Here is a 25086-nt window from a genome sequence, read left to right on the forward strand (position 1 = left end):
GATTTTATCTCTATCAGAGGAGAGAGAGGGGGAGAGAGGTACTAGCGTTTGTGTAAAGAATGAGAAATAGGAAAGCAATGAATGATGGGAATATAAAGATTTGAATACAAACATACATGTAGAAAGGGAGGTTTTTACAACAAAATGACAGCTGGATTGGACTCTGACTCTATGGGGAAATGGCTGTATTCATTCCACTGCTCCCCTTAGCTATTTGCTAACTATGACCCCTCCCCATACTTGACTAGGGGGTCTTAACAGTGCAATCCAGTGTCGTTTGTTATTTGTTCATTAAGAACTCGGTATAACATCAACTACATACCTTTTCAACGGACTTTCCTAACTTATAATAGAGAAATGTAAAAATTAACTGTTGATGACTCATCTGAGATAGCTACGATATTTTGGAGCAAAGTATGTATATGCTTCATTGTTGGATAATGATTCTCAGCCAAACAAATTATCATAAGACACTGCAGCCTAAAACAAAGTGTTCCATTTGTCTATTGTTAATTAGTCTTTCAAGAGTAATTCTTCTATTTCTCTATCTCACCCCTTTTAAACACTTGTCTATACTTCTTTTGTCTACCTTTATCTGTGAAGAAAAGACAAGATAGTTATCTTTAAACAACAAACAAACCAAACATTCTCATTCTTTACCATCGGCCAGCGATTTAGGAAAACAAACATTTGACAACATAAAACAAACAAAATCAACAAAGATTACTTTTTAAATAAGTTTCTTTCTACATTTTGCACATTAATACTTACCACAGATTAACTTTACTTTGTCTAGTTGTAGGATTACAGGTCTGACCTGAACTCTACAGTTGATTATTGCTTTCACGCACAGCATTTGCTGCTATAACGTGTGCAGGCAGGTGTGAGTTTTCTAGTCTATGTGAATTCCTTCTTGGATGATATCTATGTGACCCACCCCTATGTGTATTGTCACTTTCCTTTTTACAATCTCTCCTAATGTGTCCTTCTTCTTTGCAATTGTAACATCTCACTATTCTGGGTTTCCTGTTATGTGGGTTGTATGCTGGTGGTCGTGTGTGCAGTCCCTCTAGTGCTGGGATACTTACCATCATTACCCTATTACTTAGTGTCTCTTTCTGTTTATTTTTATCATTTCCTATAGCTGACTCCCTGAGAACACTTACAGTACTTCCTTTCCAGTATGGTAATGAAGTTTGCACCCTTTTTTTCAAGTTTTCCCTGAGTCCATCCATTAGAACGTTAACATCAACCTCTCTGTAGTGTACATTCTCTTTTATGTCTGGTACCCCAGTATATTTGCCCATTTCTATTAGAGCAATGCAAAAATAGTCTGTTGTATTTTCACTATCTTTTTGCTGGATAGTACAAATTTTACTCCAGTCCACTATCACTGGGAAATATATGGCCAACCGTGTGATTATTTGTCTAATATTGTCCTGATTATCATCCTCGGTTAAGGATTCATCCTCCTCCAACATACAATCCTTAATGAACTTTTGTATATCAGTATTGAGAGGAAGACAGGTTTTCAATAATACTCGCCAATCGTTATTAGTTGGCTTATACATATTACCATAATATCTAATAAACTGCTGACATTTGGTCAAATCTTTCCTAGGATCAGGGAAATCAGACAAAATTGAAAATGTTTCAGACCTAGGGCATGTATCATGCTTTGCTACATGTTTTAAGGGAACGTCACCATCTCTGTCCGCTTTCCCATTGGGAACTGTTGTAGTGCAGACAGGATGTAAGTCTACCAAATGACTATGTTCTGAACTAGTTGCTGAAATTGCTGCTGCAATACAATGGATGTATCCCCCTGTGTTAACCTTTACATTATTCTCGCCACTTTCAGCCGCTGCCCCTGCTGGTGGGACCGTCCCTCTTCTTTGTCCTGAAACATTACTTTTAACATTACTTAAAACAACATACAAGTTACTAGTTACACTTTTTACATTTTTGGTATTGGGTGTACTTCCCGCCCCGACCGAATTTGTCGGGGGCGTGTTTGCGCTCAGTTCGCCACGCTTTGCAACGCACACTTCCGGAATGCTTGTTTCCGGTACGCTTACTTCCGCTGAACACGCGTTTTTCGCTACACTCACTTCCGCTGTGCGTTCGCTGCTCTGCCACGTGTTACCTTCCATTTGCCACGATTTTAAACAATGATTATGTGCATTTCTCACTTTCGTTGACTTAATCAACCGTACTTTATCTTTTACGGTATTTAGTACCTCTGCATTAAAACGCCCTGTTGTTGGGAAAGGCCTATCACAATCTTTGGTCATTTCGACCCACGTGTCACAATACACAGTTGCGTATGCACCATATTTTTCACACATGAGAAATCTCGCTGACTCAGTAAGACCTTCCTTAGGCAGTACAATGGCCATCTCTAGTGTATGCTTAGCACCCATGTTTAACAATATACCTTCTACCCGGAACACAGACACACCGCAATGCTCTGTTCCTTCCGGCCAACAATACCCTTTTTTGTGGAATACAGACACACCGCAATGCTCTGTTCTTTCCACCCAATAATTTCAACTCTGTTGCTACAATCACCGCTAGAGATCTGTAATGCTCGGTGAATGTATTTCCTTTAGCCGCGTTCACTCGCTTTTCTCGCACCAGGCGAGGATCCCTAATACAGAAATATCACTGTGGGCCCTAAGGGCTATCAGCTCCTTGATACCCTGGCTCAACCACAAAAATCTGCTGAGTTTATTATCGCTGGTAGCGCAAGTTGATACAATCAACCTACCTTTCCAGTATAATTTCTCCTAGCTGCTTCACCAATTCGCACTAACGGTGCGGTTAGATCGCACTGCCTACCAATACTAATTATTAGCAAACCTTGCGATCTATTGGTAGCGCTTTGCGAAAACCCGGTTTTCGCATTCGGTATACCTGCCCTGTATACCGTCCTTCAGTTGGGCAATCCGCCTCGTCAGACAGCAACTGAGTACAATGAATAATGGTGTATCTACGTTACAAAATCACACACTATACACCTTTTCTACGCAGAAAATTGAAAGTTCCCAACAACAGTAATAATGTCTCAGAGGTTTTCACAAGTAATTATACTATGCCCATATACTAACTATCAAGACGATTGTTTAACCACGTGGCAAATCTACCAGAAGTTTGCGTACGCACAGCAGGAAATACACATACGCTCAGCAATGCAATACACTTTAAAACATAAAACAACAATAAAAAGAAACATTTTTCTTTCTTGTCCCTAGATTCCAATTAGCGTTCCTTCAGTCTATGCAACAACTGACATTCGGTCTCTCAACACAAAGTGAACCACAGGTCTTGAACACATTACGTTCTTTCCTGCCATGCGACGCATCCGTCAATCCACACTTTGTTGAGGGACCGAATACCGTGAGCGTTGCATACCTGCCGATAACGTAACTCCTAAACTCACGAGCCCCCAATTATTAAAGTAATTCTATCGTTTTAAAATAAGCATTGCCCAATCAATTGTATGTGTTTCCAAAGCACATGGTGGTTTATTTTAGCAGATGTTAATAATCAACAATTCAATACATTATTATATTGTGATAAAGTACAGTACAGCACAGCCAATACCAAAACATACATACATACATACATCCCGCTGCAATCGCTGCGCTTCCATGGGTCCCAATGGAACAGTGTATCTGTTAGATAACTGTGGTCAGAGTAGACTGACCCTGGTGGGGGATGCAGCTAATATATACAGTCAGTGTTTCATTGTGAACAATAGAGATGACGTAGCTTGCTTCCATAGGTCCAGGCACAGGGTGGCTTCAGGGTAAACAGTTCATAGGCTGATTCAATCTAAGGAATCCAAAGGAGGGGGTCATCTCTCCAGGGGGTCAGCTCCTTTTATAGCCAGCATCATACAAAGGTTTATTCCCTAATATCAATAACTAAAGTATGCAATGTGTGATCACTTCGCCGACTGCACCGGACAGCTACTGATGAATAGGGCTTCAATATGATATCAGGCATGACACCTTTCCTATAACCTAAACCTTTAATAACACTGAAGTGTACATATAATCATATTATATAAACTAATAATAAACCAAATGCTATCTGCTCATAAATTACAGTGTAACGGAACCAATATGAATTGTATAAATAACTAAATGTTGTAATGCTAGTGTGTGCGTGCGTATTTTACCGTGCGATCGCATCACGCCACATGTTACGTGGCGTACGCTTCGCAATACGCACGGCAAACCAATATTAAACCAATATACTTTCGTTCATCCAATTATACGACTTCAACAATGTGTACCCAGCTTTAGTGTATGTTAGTTGCGGTAGTGGTGGATGAAGTGCTTGTATCTTTTAAGGGATACATTGCAAATAGATGTAGTCAATAAAAAAAATATATTTAACCTCAATCTAAGGGTTTATTGATTGAGTCTGAGTACAAAGCATTGGTGGATTAGAAAATAGTTTGGGTTGACAGCCCTGAGAACTTTGGCTGTAAAATAATCCAGGCTATCCCTATCAAATGTCAGTGGTGTAAGTATGGTGTGAGTTTGGGAGAAAAATGAACCTGGGAGAGGAACTTACTTTTTATTGCTGACTGACCTTATATGAAAAAAGTGGGGATTCTGCAGCTTCAACACAGCCCAGTGACATAACTCATATTCTTTAATTCTTTCAGGAAATCTTTTGTGTAGCCCATTTAGTTTATGCAGAATTTTCATCCAGTCAGCAAAACCAACAAATTTAAAAGGTTGTCTGCATCAGTGCTCTATAAAATTAGATCTGAGGTGTGATAACGTTTTTAACAACCCTCTCGTACAAATTATATTAGTATTGCAGAACCTGTATCGGCAGCTATGGTCTTCATATAACAGGACACAATGGAGCAATAAATGATATGCTGCATAAAAACTAAGACTTTGACCCACAAAGAAAATGTAACCTTGGTTTTGTAAGATGAATATAGAGCTGACCTTTGAAATAATTTGACATGTGGATCAGCCAGAAAACACTTTATTACTTTTCTTCCTAGGTCGCAATGTCCTGCATCAATATAGTTTGTTTTATTTATCTTAATCATAGTCCAGCCTATAGGGCACTCATTTAAGCAACTTACTTGCTTTTTCACAGCGTTTTATATTATGTTCAGTATGTTTTATGTTGAGAAAAGGAATGTGAGATTTCTCCCTTGATTTTACTTGATTAATATTACATGAAAGTAAAAAATAACCCAAGGAATTTAGTGTGACTGTTTTATAAGTAATCCATTTTATCTTGGCATGTAATAAAGAAACACACATTTTTACATGTGCAGCAATATGTTGGATTTGGGTATTGTGACTGGATCACTGTTAAATTACTTTTGGTATGAATTCATTTAAACGAAATGGCGCAGGCCGCTGATTTATATAAATTGCTAATGCACTTATTTTTGATATTGTCTATATTGTGAGATTGGAAATCGTTATCTCTGAGACCAGGGTAGAAAAGTTGTTTTTTCTGTTTACCCTTGCTAAAGGAAATGCCCTATTTCTGATGTATACCTGATACAATAAGTCTTTGTTTTGAAAGCCTTTTGCATATCTTAGTGCATTGAATGCATTCATGTCTAGGGTATATGTTTGATTTCTGATTAAGCATTTGTAAGTCTGTTGTGTAGTGTAGAGGATGTCCTCATTAAGGCTAATTAAGTCTATTCAATGTGAGTGACCAGTTGTCACAGATTTAGGGTATTTGCTTACTGATTTTGGCACTACTCACCCAAGTGGTGCGGAGTCTAACGTGTTCCTGGTTTTCACCAGGGACCCCCGCAAGGAAGTGTGGTCTTAGCTGCGGGAACACGCAGGTCGCGGTCCTCCAAGGGAGTAATCAGTGAAGCAGTAGATGAAAGCGGTGTCGTACAGGCCGGGTCCAAACCGTGAATTCAGGAGATGTCCAAGGGAAAGTCCAAAGCCGTAGTCAGGGTAGCCGGGTCGGGGTCAGAAGCACAGAAGGGAGAATCAAATATCAAGCCGAGGTCAAGTTCACTGGGAGCACAGAACAGGAGTAGTAAGTAACAAGCTGGGTAATACACAGGAAGCGCTGGAAACAGTACACAGGAAAGCTGGAGCTAGGATGAGACCTAATACTCTGGCACTCTCCATGTGCCAGAGTGAGGCTTTTATACAGGTGCAGTCCAATCATTGGCAGTGGTGACGCTAAACACCACCGCCGGAGTTACTAGGAAGCTAACGGAACGCGCGACCGCTGACCCGGAAGTACGCTCGGTTGCCTGACAGTACCTCCTCCCCTACTTTGTTGGTTAGATCTTTGTTCGAAGAACTGTTTCAATAACCATGGGGCGTGGATATCTTCTTTTTGCACCCAGGATCTCTCTTCTGGCCCAAAGCCTTTCCAATGTACTTGTCACGGGCACTAGGAGTCTTTACCCAGGGATCACCAGGTGATAAGCTTACCAGAGGAGTATAGATGGTAATATGGTACTCTGGTAGCGGGGTGATCACGGAACAGGAGACAGCAGATGATAGAGATGCTCGGGAAAGTCTATGACTAGCAGCACTGGTAATATATATGTAGTAATACACGAGGAACTGAATGGACAAAGGACACGTGAGGGTAGTCAGTGGTCTGCGGTAGCAAGTTGTACCACTGCTATAGTGAGGAGGAATGTCCAACAGAAACGAGGAGGTGATGAGAGTCAGCGGTCTGCGTATAGCAAGTTGTACCGCTGTCTGGGTGAAGGAATGGAATCCAGGTGAAGGTATCCGGGGAGTCAGTGGTCTGCGTTAGCAAGTTGTACCACTGCTATGTGAGAGGACACTGGAACAGGTGACACAGGAATCAGTGGTCTGCCACTAGCAAGTTGTACCACTGAATATATATGTGAGGAGGAACACGGGGAGAGACTGCAATACAGAGGATACACGGGCACCTTGAACTTGATCCATAATGACGTGCACAATATAGTAATGACGAACAGCACTGCAATAATACAAAGTCACAGAAACTATCCGGACAAAAGATAACAGTCAATGATGGCAAAAGTCTCAGCGGATAGTAAGCTCCAGAGGAGAACAACTCAGTCCAGCAAGATATGCAATACACCAGCACAGTCAATGAGAAGTATGCATACCGTGGTTCAGGAGCAGGCTGTCAGACAGGAGTGCAGAGATACCTGAACGGCTGGAGGCCGGCAGGATGCGAAGTCCCTGGAGGGTGAAGCGGTAATCAAGTAGGTGCAGCGCACAGGTAGATAGACCAGCAGGGATAGCACAAATACTCAGGAAGCAGTAGTATGTAGAACTGGAATCCTGGAGGACTCTGAAGAGTAGCGATGGTCTAGACGAGATGAAAGCAGCGAGGCGTAGATCCGATGCAGACTGGCGAGTAGACACCAGCAGGAACACTGAGAAGCACGGGGAGCGGATCAGCTGCTGCAGACACGAGTAGAACTGAGGAGTAGCAGCCAGCAGGACTCTGCAGGTACACGGAGGTAGCGGATAGAAATCAGCAGATGCAGCCACGATGAAACACGGGAGAGTAGAGCTGAGCTGGAACTGTTGAGCACAGAGAGCAGCGGATAGGAATCAGCTGTTGCAGTCTCGAGGAAACACAGGAGTGTTGAGGTGAGCTGAAGACTGTAGTGCCCAGAGGCAGCGGATAGGAATCAGCTAACAGTCACGATGAAACACAGGAGGGTTGAAGTGGTCTGAAGACTGTAGTGCATGGAGGCAGCGGATAGGAATCAGCTAAACAGTCACGATGAAACACAGGAGAGTTGAAGTGGTCTGGAAACCACAGGAATCAGCAGCGCTGAATACACGAGGAAACAGGAACACCTTCAGAGGCTCATGGGGAATGAGACTCCAAGATCAGCCAACGAGGTATGGAACTCAGGTGCTATAAATAGGGAGTGTTGCCTGATCAGCCAATTAACTAAAAGGAACAGGTACAGAAGGTTTGAAAGGGCTGCGCATGCGCAGACCCTCAGGATGGTGGACGGCCACGGTTCCTAAACACACGGGAAGAAGCACTCACAGTCTGGTGAGTGACAGTACTAAGAATTGGTGTCGTCCATGGAGGATACGGAAATCCAGGATACGACTAACTTCAAATTCTTCACCTTCCGTAGTACGTACAGGAGCTGGACGATGAGGCGACTGATGAAATTTATTGAGTACAAGTGGTTTGAGAAGAGAGACATGAAAGACATTGTGGGTCTTCAGGGAAGGAGGTAACCGGAGTCTGTAGGCTACTGCATTGATCACATGTGTTATGGAAAAGGGACCAATATAACGGGGAGCCAATTTTTGAGAAGCTACCCTCAACTTAAGGTTACGTGTGGATAACCATACTTTGTCGTGAACCTGTAAAAGAGGGACCAGTCTCCGATTGCGGTTTGCTGCTTGTTTATAGCGTTGGGAAGTCTCTTGGAGTCTAGCTTTCGTGTTAGACCAAATCTGAGAAAAGTTCCGCATGACATCCTCCACTGCGGGAACTGACGAGGAACCTTGGCTGGAAAAATCTGGGAGGGTGGGTTGGGAACCATAAACAATAAAATATGGAGAGGCACCAGTAGACCTGTGATGATGAATATTGTGAGAAAACTCCGCCCAGGGTAAGAGATTAGCCCATTCTGCTTGGTTATCTGAAGAAAAATATCGTAAGAAGACTTCGAGATCCTGGTTAACCTGCTCCGTTTGACCATTGGTTTGCGGATGATAACCTGATGAAAACTTGGTCAGACCCAAGTATTTTACAAAAGGCCCTCCAGAATTTGGAAACGAATTGCACTCCACGGTCAGAGATGATCTCACGCGGACATCCATGAAGTCTAAATATTTCTTTAATGAAGATAGAAGCTAACTGAGAAGCAGATGGTAGAGCAGACAAAGGTACAAAATGGGCCATTTTAGAAAATCTGTCCACAACAACCCAAATAGTGGTGCATCCATTGCTGTGGGGAAGATCTGTGATGAAATCCATGGATATGCTTTGCCAAGGGAAATCTGGAATGGGAAGTGGTTGAAGGAGCCCAGAAGGGGCCATTCTAGGGTTCTTACAACGGGCACATGTATCACAAGAAGCCACAAAACTTCGTACATCTGAATGTAGTGTCGGCCACCAATATCTCCGACGAAGAAATTCAAAAGTTTTCTTAACACCAGCGTGTCCTGCCAATTTAGATGAATGCGCCCATCGGAGAGCTTTAATTCGTAAATTAGGCTCTAAAAAGGAACAGCCCCTTGGGGGTGTCTTGGCCGTGGTTTTGGTAAGGGCGATAACCCTGGTCGGATTTAGAATGGGTAGGTGTTCCGGGGAAGTACAGAGATCCGTGTTGTCAAAAGATCGAGATAGAGCATCAGCTCGGATGTTCTTGGATCCTGGGTGGTAGGTCAGGATGATGTTAAAATGTGCGAATAACGATGCCCATCGAGCTTGGCGTGGATTGAGGCATCGAGCCTCACTGATATAAAGCAGGTTCTTATGATCGGTAAGAACCGTTACTGGATGACGTGAACCTTCAAGTAAGTGTCGCCACTCCTGTATGGCAGCCTTGATAGCTAGTAACTCTTTGTCAGCAATTCCATAATTCTTCTCGTGGGATAAAAAATTTTTGGAAAAGAACCCGCAAGGTAAATGAGAACCGTTTTTGGATTTTTGGAAGAGTACTGCCCTAACACCTATAGCAGAGGCGTCAACTTCTAGAAAAAAGGGTTCAGATTGATCCGGTTGAGAAAGGGCTGGAGCGGATGAAAAGGCCTGTTTCAGGAGATTAAATGCCTTTAGGGCGCCTGAAGACCAATTCCTGGGGTTAGCTGATTTTCGTGTCAGCACAGTTATTGGTGCAATAATGGAGGAGAACCCTTTAACAAATTGTCTGTAATAATTGGCGAATCCAATAAACCTTTGGATGGCCTTGGTGCCCTGGGGAAGAGGCCAGTTGGTAATGGCAGACACCTTTAGTGGGTCCATGCTTAATCCTGCTCCGGAAACAATGTACCCAAGGAAAGAGATTTGTTCCACTTCAAAGATACACTTTTCTAATTTGCAGAAGAGTTGATTAGCTCATAATCGGAGTAAGACTTCCTTAACGTGGTGTCGATGGGAGGCAATGTCTCGGTAAAAGATTAGGATGTCGTCCAAATAGACAACGATGAAGTGATATAAACAGTCTTGGAAGATTTCATTAACGAAGGATTGGAATACTGCGGGGGCATTACTAAGCCCGAATGGCATGACTAGATATTCGAAATGCCGTCCCGCGTGTTAAACGCTGTCTTCTACTCGTCTCCTTGACGGATCCGTACTAAATTATATGCCCCTCTGAGATCTAGTTTGGTAAAGATGCGGGCTCCACTAATCTTGTCGAAAAGGTCCATAATAAGGGGTAATGGATAACGGTTCTTAATAGTAATTTTATTTAGTTGCCGATAATCTATACACGGGCGTAAGGATCCGTCTTTTTTTTTTTTGACAAAGAAGAATCCTGCTCCGGCTGGTGAAGATGATTTTCTAATGAACCCTCGGGCTAGGTTTTCAGATATGTATTGTGACATACTGGAGGACAAAAAACAGCGCTAGAAATATATATATGTTTAGCCAATGGAGGAGGTACAAAGACCAAGGCAGGATTAAATAGTCAACAATTTATTACAACCATATAATCACATTCAATGTAAAACAAGGAGATATGACTCCTAAAACCAAATAAAAATAGTAATACTGTTGATGGATAACGTTTTCAGATAGATGGCATAACTCGTCACACTGACTCTTAGCAATAAATGTCCACAGTCACAAATGTCTCCGGGAGTAAGTATGGAGGTAGTAAGAATGATGGTATCCGGGTATACAAGCCTATTATACAATCCAGCATAAGGTATAAGAAGTTTAGACCAGCAGTACTCACGGTCCTCTTCTATGCGGTGTTTGATACGGCTCTCCGGGACAGAATCTCCTACAGCTCACAGCTGCTGATAATGGAAATATCCTGCACGTAATTGTGTACGTGTATTGTGACATAGCTTGGGTCTCTGGTAAGGACAGGAGATACGTCCTACCACGAGGAATCTGTTTTCCCGGAATTAATTCAATCGGACAGTCCCATGGGCAATGGGGTGGAAGAATCTCTGATCTTTGTTTGGAGAAGACGTCCTTAAAGGCTAGATAGACCGGAGGTAATGTACAGGTTTTAGAATTCGTCTGAGTATGACAGACTTGAAAGCAGGGTGAGGAGATACATTGCTTATGACACTGCGGGCCCCAGGAAATAACCTCCGCACGAACCCAGTCAAATTGAGGAGAATGGTTCCGGAGCCAAGGAAGACCCAGTATCAGTGGGTTAATAGACTGTGGTAACACTAGGAATTGGATCCACTCTTGATGTAAGGCTCCTACCAACAATTGAACCGCATTCGTGATGCTGGAGATGACAACGTTGCTGACACGGTTACCATCCACGGCAGTGAGGGTAAGTGGTTGGGGCAGATCTTGAATGGTTAATTGGAGCTCTGAAGCAAGAGAGGCCAAAATAAAATTTCCTGCGGCACCGGAGTCCACGAAGGCAGAGATTCGTTGGGGTCCTTTAGTGGTCAAAAGCTGGACAGGCATGAGAAACTCGAGATTGGAGGTGGAATAGGGAGTGGAAACGGTAACTCCTAAGGCGGCCTCCCTCTTACCGTCTAGGAGGAGGCGTTTCCCGGTCTCTTGGGACAGAGACTTAGAACGTGACCAGACTCCCCACAATATAGACATAATCTCTGCTTGAACCGTCTCTCGCGTTCTTCAGACGTTAGCCTAGAGCGGCCAAGCTGTAGAAGATATTGGATTTTGAAATTGGGGAGCCAAACGGGGAGTCCGTCTTGTAGAGGACCTTTCTGAAATTCTCTCTCTGAAACGAAGATCGATCCTGATACATAATAAAACGAGGGCGTCAAACTCCGAGGGGAGTTCTCTGGTAGCCAATTCGTCCTTGATCCGGTCGGTAAGACCCTGCCAGAAGGAAGCAATGAGGGCTTCATTGTTCCATCGAAGCTCAGAGGAGAGGGTCCGAAATTGTACGGCATACTGCCCGACAGACATAGAACCTTGTCGCAGGGTTAAGAGGCTAGATGCAGCAGATGAGACTCTGCCCGGTTCGTCGAAAACCTTCCGGAACATGTCGATAAAAGCCGCGGAGTCCTCCAGTCAAGGGTCATTGTGCTCCCATAACGGGAAGGCCCAGGCCAGGGCTTGCCCACTAAGTAGCGAAATTATGAAGGCTACCTTGGTACGTTCCGAGGAGAATGCTGAGGAGTTACACTCAAAGTGAATGGCACACTGGTTAAGGAACCCTCTACATCTTTTTGGATCCCCGTCAAACTTATCTGGGGAAGGTATTCTTAGACCAGTAGGGGCAGCTGGAGGGGCAGCAGGAGCCGCGGGAGCCACTGCAGAGCGAGAAGGAGCCGCAGATGGTTCCGTAGGGGGGGTTTGTCCCGCTCGTAGAGAGTCCAGGCGAGATAGGATTCCCTGTACACACTGGAGTAAACGAGCCTGGTCTGCCTCCTACTGTTTCACTCGGCGACCCAGGTGGATAATGAGATCCCGAGTTGTAGGTTCACCTTTTCCATCTGACGTCATGGCCAGAGTATACTGTCACAGATTTAGGGTATTTGCTTACTGATTTTGGTACTACTCACCCAAGTGGTGCGGAGTCTAACGTGTTCCTGGTTTTCACCAGGGACCCCCGCAAGGAAGTGTGGTCTTAGCTGCGGGAACACGCAGGTCGCGGTCCTCCAAGGGAGTAATCAGTGAAGCAGTAGATGAAAGCGGTGTCGTACAGGCCGGGTCCAAACCGTGAATTCAGGAGATGTCCAAGGGAAAGTCCAAAGCCGTAGTCAGGGTAGCCGGGTCGGGGTCAGAAGCACAGAAGGGAGAATCAAATATCAAGCCGAGGTCAAGTTCACTGGGAGCACAGAACAGGAGTAGTAAGTAACAAGCTGGGTAATACACAGGAAGCGCTGGAAACAGTACACAGGAAAGCTGGAGCTAGGATGAGACCTAATACTCTGGCACTCTCCATGTGCCAGAGTGAGGCTTTTATACAGGTGCAGTCCAATCATTGGCGGTGGTGACGCTAAACACCACCGCCGGAGTTACTAGGAAGCGTTCCGTTGCCTAGCAACGGTAACGCGCGACCGCTGACCCGGAAGTATGCTCGGTTGCCTGCCGAGCGCTCTGTCACCGAAGCAGACGTCCGTCTCTGTGCAGCAGGCATAGCACGGAGTTGGCGTCTGACACCAGTGACACTTGAATGCACAACGGAGGCTGTTACCTGAGTGCAGGTCCTGTTAGACAGACAGGAACTCTAAACAATGGAGACAGAACATCTGAAGGTGGGATGTGGAAGTAAAATTGTGTTAGATGCAAAACTAGATTACATCCTGAGATCTGATGGAAATCAAGTTGATATGGAAGTTCAATAATTAGATACAAAATTAGATTCCATCCTGAGATCTGAGGGAATATTCTAGACGGGTTGGAGCCAGTTAGGTCCGAGGGGCTGGCTTACCTCTGCTAGGAGTTATGTCAGAACTGTATAAAAGGTGAGCTGTGTGAGCATGTAATATATTCTTCTGATGTTCCATCTGACCTGACCACTGATACCTTAAATCAGTGGAACTGTTCTTGTCAGGACACTTGAGCAATAAACATTATTCTGCTTCAAGACCCTGCTTGACAACTTCTTCAATATTGCTGTAATCCTGTGACCTGCCGATTAGACCCTAAATAAAATCTAATCCGTTCTACGGCTGATTCTGAGGTTTGGACCCAGGCTTTTCCAGTACCACTGCTCTGCCTGCTACCCATGCAGCTCTGGTCAGTGTGATAGGCCAGGGAGGATCCATCCACAGCAACCCTGATCCATAGTAAGAGGTCCCAGCCCAGGAGTACACTAGCAATGACAGTTACCCAGAAGGAACATGGTTCTGAGCACCATAAAGGAGCTCAGTGGTGGCAGCATTGTAAGCCCTTCCTACTGCAGCAAGAGGGCTTATTTGGGATAACGAAAGGGAACGGTGGAAAAATAAGCCCAGCCGGTTCCCAGTAAGAACAGACAGGGTGGCATAGGCGGTTCATCCTGTCACAGGTATAGACACTTAGATTTCTCTTGGGTAACTGGCATTCCATCAGGAAAGGATATTTTTATGTCCATGCATTCCTACAAATCTAAACTTTGTTTAGCATGTAGTTTAATAGTCAATTTAATCACTCCATAATTACTTACATACATTACTTTACTACAATAGCCCTATACAGATATATGGGTTAATTTAAGATGGCCACACATGTAAATGTGATAATGGAATACAATTTTTTTATTTTTTTTTAATTGTTAACATTGATATGCATATGTGACAATTGATCATAGCCATATCGATCAGTTCATAATGATCACGTTCTATGAAATGTTTTTCATAGGAAAAATGTTTTCAGTGTTATTGTATGGCAATTCAAGCCTAATGTTCCTACAGCTGTTCACCTGCTTTCAGTTATATTAACATGTGTGAAACAATCACCCTTTTGTTGTTGGGCTTGTTTTTGACTGGCAAATCAATCGGATTGTGACCTGCACATCACCATTGTATATTATTGTACAGAGATGCATTTGTTTAGAAACATAACTAAAGATTGATTTGTGGCCAGGTTGCTAACTGTGACAATAGTTCAATGACCATAAAAGGCTGCAGGCTGAGTATGTTTATACTGGTACTTCATGTGTCTGCTTTACTCCTCATAATGATGCAGTTTTAGTAGTATTTCCAATACTCCCTCAAAGTGAACGTGTCACTAATCACTGATTATAGCTATATAATTTGTAGTAGATTATCAGAGCATTTTTAAGTATGCACATTTAATATAACAACTTGGGTTATATGTTTTGGGTGTGAGAGGGTTGAGGCATTAGTGTTTGGTAATTAATTCCTTATTTTACTGTATGTTAAAACTGATACAGCCCTCCCCACCCAGAGAAGTTAGTATGTCCTGGGTGTTATTCACAGAACCTGAAAAATAGTAATCTATTGACCACTATGAGGAACTTTTTGTCTATGCTATGGCCCCAGGGTGCGAGAAGGAAACAAATTAGAACAAGTCATTCCGGGTGTGTCGAGCCCCTTGCGAGGATGTATTAGCCCTTTAGCTTCTCTGCACTGAGTGGCTTCTATCACAGATTCTGCTTCCTAATGTAGAAACCAGGACTTACAAATTGTTTTATTTTATTGATTGTGGCTAACTAAACCAATGAATGAATAAATGAGTACTGTTTTATGTTACTGCTTCTTTAATGTACATAGAAAATAAAAAATATAGTTCACTGCCCCCACTTTGAACGAGTTCAACAGTGTAATTGTCTGCTCATCTATTTACCTTTTGTCTGCATTGCTGTCCAGGTGTGTCCAAGGCCGTGATAAAGTTGGCAGGTGCTGTTTGTAAAGGCACAGTTGCACATTTTATTATATTTTGGGGAGAAATGTGCCTAGTATTTGTGTTATTTAAGGTAAATATAAGAAATGCGGCACAGTTGCAGGGTACATGTTTAGTGAATAAGTAGACATTTGTTTCACATAATTTGTATGTATTTTCTCATTTTGCTTTAGAATATTTGTTCTATCCAGGAATTGCCCAGTCACCATTATTTTCGCAGAGCAGGTTGGCTCAAAAATAATATCTTTAGACAAAGTAAATACTTGACACTGACTGTTTAATTTTTTGGTCCACCATGTATTTGCTTTATAAACATTATGTATGCCAATAAACAAACTAACTTTTCTGCAGGGTCGATTTTAATCAAACTGGACAAAATTGTAAGTGATTGGGAAATGCTGGGCAACTGACCTTCTGCACTCCGCATAGTTCACTAGATGCTCCCCACTGTCCAGCCAGTTAATGTTCTGAAAATGTGTTTAAATCCTATATCATTACGAAGCATTGTGATGCTTACTGTACGTGCCATCCACAACCTTAGACAGTATTTGCTTGGTCTTAACATTAGGTAGCTCAGTGTGTTCATGTCCGCTGCCTTGCACAATCTGTATGTGACCTTTTTGTTTTACATGCATATAGTTTTGTTTTTCCAATTACAATTATGTAATATCTGCTGTGCTTATTTGTATTCTAATAGTTCACAAGCCTTACTTCGATATAAGCAGTTTACAACAGAACAGAAAATGATGCAATAGTTTTTTGTCTTAAACTGAAACGCAGTAGTTTTCCATGAGTTGCTGGGAAAGTAAGTATTTTTCCATGTGCAGGATGTTCTCTATGTATAAGTTGATTGTCAATCTTTCAGTGTACCCTTGCCTCAGACTGGTTCCTAGATGAAAGCTGGTCATAAATATCTACAGAAATAAGTGTTTGCTTTAGCCTGGAAGTACTCCTATTCTACAGCATATCTCAGTGGCTCTAGTGGCTACAATAGTTGAGTGCTTTTCATAGAAGCAACAACAGAGATTGTGCCTTACAAGTAATATTGTATATTTTGTATATAACCAATGTATTGGCACCCCTGTACAATTTAAGCAAAATAAGTATGGCGGTATAACAATTTTGAAAGCATGTATAGACTATAGAAGTGAGGGAATGATCTGCTGCTTGATGACCGAATGTTAAACTCTTTTCTTACAGCCATTTACTGACACGCAAATATGAGGCATGTAACAAGGTAAAGCACTAAGACACCAGAGTAAACATGTAATGGAATAGCTGAACAGCATATTTTGCACTTTGAAATGACCAAGTACCTGACATAATAAAAATGTAAAATGACGTGAAGCGAGCAGTTAATGCAGTGTTGTAAATGTTTGTAAAGAGGAATGAGCCAGAATGCCTGCAAGATGATGAATGGGATTGACTGATTAAGCCTACATGAAATACTTGTTTGACATCGCTGCTGTCGATAGAAATTTAAAGCGGCAATTTGGGGACCCCTAGTGTTAAGTGTTTAAACACTTAAACCGACATTGCCACTTTAAATTTCTATTGACAGAATGAAAAAAACAAAACTGCTCTATAAAAGCCCTAAATGATCTATGAATAGCATAAGTACGACTTATGAGTGACTTATTTCTATCATGCTGTTTTCTGAGCACATCATATACCAAATTAAAGGTCTTGGTCTGTAGATTTACATAAAAATAATGTAAACTGTTGCATCGTTTCGGAGTTATATTGCAAAACGTCTGCTCGCCATTTACAACAATACATTACCATTGTCCTTTGGAAAATGTGACAGTTGGCATGTGACACCTGTGCACCTGCTGGTTGCTCTGGAAATTGTGACTGTTATTTGCAGCCACATATATCAGGGACCTTAATCACAGACTGCTGTGTTGATTCATTATTCACTTATGCTCGATTTTTATTTTTATTTTTACTTTTACAACAAACATGCCAAGAGGGCGTCCTTGTGGACGTGATGGAACCCTTACAAATCGTCCAGAGCGTGCAGTTCAAAGATCTTACAGTCAAGGATATTATAGTCACAATCAACATATAACAAAAACTGATAAGCCACTTGCATTCGACATGACGTATTCACCACAATACTACTCTTTGGACGTGCAATGTGTGAATGGTGGTGCCCTATGCTTTTTGGTAGAGGAGATTAAAGGACTGCTGTCACAATGGAAAGGTTTTGTTGCCCGATGTTGTTCCACCATATTTAGAAGAACTGTTTATGACAAATATCCTCAAATTACCTACAAATTATATCCTTAATATCCTCAGGTACAACTCTGCATTTTCTTTCACATATTTCAAAGATAATATTGCTGAGATCTGCCCACAGATCATACACCTTTAAAGTACATCACTTAATAGGAAGCTTGAATCCAGATATTGCAGTTACTCCAAGTTACACAATATAGTGTATAAAAAAGCTTATTTAAGGTGGTTACCACCGGGTTTTCCTAGTATTATTTTACTTTGAATTCTGGCTGATAATGTTAGCCAACTCCGGGATGCTGGAGCGGATTCTGGATGTAGTGCTACAGATTCTGTTGGAGAGGGGATGGTCCATAGGCGCTTGAATTTAGAGAAAAAGTATATTGATTATAGCACCTTCAAAAAAATCTGTAAAATGTTATCTGAAACTCTTCTTTCTTTATAAAAATTTAGATGATTGCAGTATATTTATAGCATAAATTAAGACCTTTTTAAGAGTGTGTAAATACTTGTATTTATCCTAGTACAATGGTAAATTACACCTTTATCAACAATTTTCCTTTGTGGCTAAAAAATTATTGGGCCGGTCCTTACATAAATCTTGTTTACTTTCTTCTTTTGTGTTTTTAACCACTTGCCAAATGTTTATGCCTTTTCAAATGAAATCTGGTTGGCATGCGTTTCACCCAAGCCCCCTGTTATTGATTAAAGTAATATGGTTCAGGTACCAAATGTAGCAGTCTTGTATATGAAGAGAAACAGATCCTGACTATACAGATGGCTCAATCTACAAGCAAGCAGCTAGATAATACAAGTGTCAAACAAGTGACTTGTTGCTGGCACCCAATGAATGGTCATGATGCGCCTCTTGCACAAATGAAATCTCTTGGATTTAGCTTTAAAATATTTACTTAATTTATGTTGCTTTTTTTTCAATCATCTTGTGTTATTTTGTTCATGGGATTAAAGTTTTAGAAGATACAAATCACATTACATAGCCTTAGGTTAAAGTCTAGTTTAAAATGCATTGTACATGTATACATTTATGTTTACAATGCTGATCCCACAGCCATTCGGAATGGTGGCTGCTTTGTTCAATAATTCTTTTGTCTCTTTTTTTACCACATTCTGGGTCTCATTCATTCAAGGAAGGTAAAGCAAAAAAATTAGTAACTTTGAACCTTGGCAAAACCATGTTGTATTAGAGGGTGAGTTAAATTTAAAATGTGAGCACAGATTTATAATTGGGTTAGAGCATGTCCTAGATCAACTTTTAAATGTCAGTGTAAAAATAAAGCTATCAAGTATTTGCGTCCTACATGAAAAAACAGCCAGTATTTTCCTTATGTGCAAAATAATAAACTCATTTTTTCCCCCTTGCATTGCAACATGGTTTTGTCAAGGTTCAAAGCTACTCATTTTTTTTCGCTTAATGAATAAGATTCAGATAGCTGCTATTTGGTCTTTAGGAAGTGCTACTGCCTCTATATAAAAGCCAGAATTTTGGCAGGTCAGTCTGGAGCATTCAGGTTTGTGTTAATACCCTGCCAAGGATGGAGGAGACATCTACATTTATTTCTGAGAAGCAATTGTTGCTGCTCATCAAGTTGCAACGGGTTATAAGGACATTTCGGAACTATTTGAATGACCTCCTACAGAGAGAGATTATTTCCAATGGAAAATATTTGAAGACCATTGCCAAACTTCTCAATAGTGGGCATCCCAGCAAACTTTTTCAAAGATCAGACTCCAGGACTTCATCCACTCATTTGGCCTCCAGTACCACCTCTATGCTGATGATAGCCAAATCTATCTTTCATGCTCTGACCTCTTCCTTTCCCTTATTTCTCGTATTTCCTGCTGTCTCTCGGCCATCTCATCTTGAATGTCCCAAAACTTTCCTAGATGTAATATTTCATGACTGAACTAATCACCCCCCCTCTTTTTCCGTTAATACTATCCTCCTTTCTGCTCCACAAGTTCGATGCTTAGGGGTCATCCTCGTCTCCTTCAAACCTCACATTCTGTCACTTTCAAAATCCTGCTTCTTTCACCTTTAAAATAATTCCAAAATATGGCCCCCTCTCAACATGGAAGTCACCAAAATTCTTATTCACTCACATGTTATCTCTTCCCTTGATTACTGTAGCCACCTTGTCTTTGGGTTACCTGACTGTAACCTTGCCTCTCTCTTAGGTTTAACCTCAATACTCCTGCTGCTTTATTTTTCTCTCCTGTCAGTCTACCTTGGTTGTCCCTCTCTGCCAGTTGCTACTTAAGTTCTCTTTTGGCCTACAGAATTAAATTTAAACTCCTCACCCTCACCCTCACCTTCAAAGCCCTCAATCATTATATAATCTTCAACATCATCTCTACCTACACTCCTTGCTGGCTTCTCCGTTCTGCCAATGACCACCTCTTCACTGATTTCCTCTTCCTACTCCAGCCTCCAGGACTTTGCCCAGGCTGCTCGCCAGCTGTCAGGTTAGTCTCTACTCTCAAAGGCTTCATGTATGCCCTTAAGATTCATTTCCTTTTTTCAAGCCCATTAGCCTTCCTCTTAACCCCCTTGTCTCTTCTTTCACCCCCACTCCATTTATCAATACCACCATATTTTGTCTTCCTCTTCATTTAGGATGTAAGCTCTTACGAGCAGGGGCCTCTTTCCTTCTGTTCTTCTAGTATTCCATCACCCTATCAGTTGGCCTGCTTACCTAGCCTTGTTGGCTTAAGCTCAGGCCTACTTCATGCTGGTCATTGCCATCACTCTCACTCAGAGTCTCATAAATATTTTGTTCTGCTTTACCATGTTATCTGTAGAGGTTGTAATTTGGCTGAGGTGGACCTGTTGTACACTTTAACTCTTGCCACCTTGATTTGTTTGTCTTTTTACACAAGCTTAGGAAAGTTGTTTGTTATTCCAAACAAATTTTGGAGAAGCATTTCTGGATATCTACAAGCTGTGAGAAAAGATTCTTGACCTGGAGTCTCTGGAAAAGGTAGAGGAGTTTGGTGAGAAATTGTAATTTCATGAGCACACTCATACACACGCACACACCCACCAGTTAATTTACCAGTATGGTTTTTGGACTGTGGGTAGAAACTTTAGCATCATGAAAAACCCAACACAGGGAATACTTAGATAACACATAGATTTCATGGAAACCTCACCTTAGTCTGAATTCAACCCTAGGTCCCAGCACTGAGTCAGCAATGCTAACAATTGTGCAACCTAATTTATTGTTTAACACTGGTTACACTGATATTGTGAGGATATATAATAATAATATTTATGAAAAAAATATTCAGCCATGCAGGATTAGAATCTTAGTTTTAGCAGACTAAAGGGGTGCACACATAATGCTGCATAAAATGCATAATGTCTTTTGCAATAAACAACTGTTCTCCTTTTATTGAAAAAATTTGTTTGTAAATTAATGTTTTGGTTTTTTTTGTACCAGGGTACATTTTTAAGTTGTGTTGGCAGTGCACTGAAGTGGGGTAGCCATAAGTCACTTGTGGGTATGGCAAGGTGAGCCCCCCCTATTCTGGCTTGCTGTTGGGGGGAGGGCAAGTTTATGGTGTGTTAGAGGGGCACAGGCTGGTAAAATGTATGGGGAAGGGGAAAAATCACAACCTCTACATGCTATAATGTTTTCATAATAAATCCCATTTTGTACAAATTGGCTTTACCTCCCCTTGAAAACCGCGCTCTGGGCCCCTAGTATGCTTGTACTATTGACATACCAGCTAAATCCATGGGGCACAAAACAGGAAAATCTGTTTCTCTGCATGCTTTGATGGTGTGTGTGTGTGTGTTTGTGTGTGTATATGTATATATAATATAGAATATATATGTGTGTGTGTGCATATATTTACAATGTATAAATCTCATTGGCTAGAGAAATTTGTTTTGAAACAGCTTACATTGAGGACGTTTGGGATTTATAGTAGCAACCTTAAATACATGTGCAATAATTTCACTGCTGTAGATAATCCTGTATGTATTGCTTCTGTGTTGACTGAGCAGTACGTCTGTCTGTATTAGGAGCCTATTGCATAGAGAATTACTTCTCCTCTTATACCTGCTTTTAAGCAGAACAGATCATTTTTTCCATCTTTTTTCCATCTTTGCAACTGATTGTGATAGAAAATGTAGCCACACATTTAATCTAAAATGAAAAAAATAACGCAGGACTTTTAAGAGTGCAAAATACATGCAAAAAGACAAGCTATAAAATGTCTTTCCCTTTTCTTTTTTTTTTTTTTGTCAGCTGAACAAATTTCTATCATAGAAGCTTTCATCTGCTGTGGTTTGTTTTGTGCATACTGTAATGCAATAATGAAAAATACATTTACATAGAGTGTGATATTACTTAGCTTTTTCTAAACAATGTTCTGTTACCAGTCTTTTGTGTCCCAAACTTGTGAGTGAATCTCTAAATATAAATGATACTTTTAAATGGTTTAGATGTTACATGCTTTTATTTACTCAGCTGACATTGGTTTCTATACCTTACTGACTTTTTTTTTTTAATGCTTATTATGTAGGATATACTAAATAATTTCACATGTTCATATGTTATGGCTCGGCGTCCAAAGTAACTCTAGCACAGGGGTTGGCAAACATTTTCTGTCGGTGTGCCCGCTAAAATCTAGTCAAGCCCAGGTGTACCAGTTGGGCGTGTGTATCTGTGTAATATATATTAGGTCTTATTTTGTGATGCTAATACCCTATTAATAGTATTGGGACCAGCAAATAAACGTTCATGTTATGCCACACAGTAGTGCACCCACTTTGTATTATGCGACATATTTGTGCCCCCAATTCATATCATGCCACATAGTTGTGCACACAATTCATATCATGCCACATAGTTGTGCACACAATTCATATAATGTCTATTCGTAGTATGCCACATCGTTGTACCCCCTATTCTTAGTATTTCAGTTAGATGTGCCCCCTATTCGTATTATGTCAATTAGATGTGCTCCTCAATTTTTAGTGTTGTTCTTACTCACGTTTGGAGACATATCTTTCTTTCCAGAAACATGGGAGCTGCTTCAGTAAAGCAGCAGATGACAGAAGTGGTCCGCGTGCCACGCCTGCCACGGGTTGCTGACACCTGATCTAGCATCTTTCATCATAGTACAAAGTAGTTATGGCCATGTTAGTCCAGTTGTTCTAAAGTGCAAACATTCATTCCATAGTCTTTTGATTATATTGTTTGTCTTTTGACTGTGCATATATGAAGTGATCATTTTCCAACTGTGCTTATAATCTTGTCCTGTATGAATCCAAAAACTTGCATTCAGATCACTATCTGGTATCATTCTCATTTTTGGTTCACCTCACAATATGGAATTGTTAATAAAACAGCATAAACCTAATTAAATATTTCTTTGACCGGTGCCCATGCATAGTGGGATTGCACTGGTCAATTGGGCCATTTTGGACCTATTTCGCTGCAAATCACAGTGGGGCCAAACAATTGCAAATTTAAACCTCTGGAAATTGAAATGCAGTCCGACAGACCCTAAAGTATCCGGTATGCGCTGTCATCGTCTGTCCCCATAACACCTCCCTTTATCAGCTTTAGCACAATTTGTTATGTTTTATTTGTTAGTACTGCTTGACAAGAATTAGAGAACATGTCTTACAAGCTTGCAAATGATCTTTTAGTCCAAATATGAGAAATCATCACCAAATTCTACAGTATTCAACTTTGTCCATTATACATCAAGTTGAGGTTGATTTTTAGGACGAAATCTTACTGCTGATAATAATGTAGGCGACAAGAACTTTTTCTGCAACCCATATATTTGACTTAAATGTCCATATAGGGACTTAGCAGTAATGGCATATATCAGTTGTAACTCGTGCACAGCTTGTGAAATTTCTAAAATGTTGAATGGCCTTCAAACATACCAAAATAAAATTTTCTCTTGCTTTTCAGGTAGCACTTCCTTGTGAAGTAATGTAATGGCTTGCCTCACAATGACTGAAATGAACATAACTACAATTCCTATTGTTCGCCCAAGTGGAGATGTCCAACTGAATGCCAGCTCCTCGATGTCCAGTGACCCCGGACTTCACATCTTCCTATATCACACATTGTGCAAGCCTGAAGGAGATTATCTCCTGTTACCCCCTGGAGAGTATAACGCAGAAGAGATATGCATCACTGCTGCTAAAGCATGTGGTAAGTGCAGTGTGTTTTTATACATTTGTGAGCAGAGCTAAAGTTATCTATTGGAGTGTGATATTGTGTTATATGTTTAGCACTTTCAGTATTATGTCGTACATCCCACGCTATAATGCAAATTGCATGTCGGTATAATGCAGGTGTTTGTTTTCTAACTAAATCCTGCATATCAGCTGCCAGCGCATGTAGATTCAGTATTGGATAGGAAATTGAGATCCTTAATTAGATCTATATCACACACTCATATTTGACCCAGATATCTGTCTAGAAACTACAAATCTACCAGTTGGCATCATGGTGGTTGTACAGTGTGTGGAATAGAAAGAAGTAGAGCTTTATCAGAATATTTATATCTAATATTTCTAGTTATTAGTAAAATGCTAACTTGGAATATATCATATATTTATCTGTTAAAAAGAGGATTTTGTATGGGATGAGTAATGCCAGCTGATGTTACAAATCATACAACTTTCTATAGTGCATATTATTGGGCTCCCTATGATGTGTATTACACCACTGTTTGACCTAATCTCCTGTGGGAAAATAAGGAATTCTGTCACAACTTGGCTATAACTATGAGATATGTATCCTAATTATGTCTGTTAGGAATATGTTATGTATATCTAAGACCAGTGCAGACCATACATTTGCCCACATTTTCTGATGTTACATACTTTCTGTCAATCAGCGGTTGGCAAAAATGGAAGGAACTATAAACAGGGCAGAAGAGGGAATTGAGGGCCATAAGGACGTGCTTGGGCAATGTAATGTAACTTTTAAAGGATTGGATTTTCTTTTTTGAAAATTAAAAATAAATTCGAAAAAATAAATGGTTTGGCCGCTGAGTTTGAGCACCAAACGGGTAGATCTTGCCAACTTTGGCCACCAACATGTAGTATCAGTTTTGATTGGTATGAACATTAGTGGTGTTACTTCATTGGTGCAGCACTTTATTCCTTACAGCTTCGGTAAGTTACTGATTATGGGTGAAAACGTGTTTTATCCTGCTACTCTTAATTTCTGCTTGTTTGGATTCCCTGTGTTATGTGCGTTTTGTCGCTAACCAATAACGATTGTCGAACCTCGATTTGTGTTTCCAACGCACAAAGATTTATTTGCAAATAGTAGAATAATATGCTCAAGCGAAGTGGTAATAAATACAGCCGTT

The 25086-nt window shown here is 41.1% G+C and overlaps 1 protein-coding gene across 2 annotated transcripts in view; it reads left to right on the forward strand.

Annotated features, from left to right (window-relative positions):
• JAK2 (Janus kinase 2) overlaps positions 1-25086 on the forward strand; it is a 143117-nt gene that overhangs the window by 40047 nt on the left and 77984 nt on the right. Inside the window, exon 2 of one of the 2 annotated variants that reach the window (XM_075209147.1) lies at positions 23670-23915. In XM_075209147.1, coding sequence (XP_075065248.1) covers positions 23696-23915 — 220 coding nt within the window. In that variant the 5' untranslated portion in view covers positions 23670-23695. The remainder of the gene's footprint in view (positions 1-23669; positions 23916-25086) is intronic. The other variant, XM_075209156.1, reaches the window with a different exon arrangement.

The sequence above is a fragment of the Mixophyes fleayi genome, chromosome 1 (assembly GCF_038048845.1).
Source record: "Mixophyes fleayi isolate aMixFle1 chromosome 1, aMixFle1.hap1, whole genome shotgun sequence".
Classification (NCBI taxonomy): Eukaryota; Metazoa; Chordata; class Amphibia; order Anura; family Limnodynastidae; genus Mixophyes; species Mixophyes fleayi.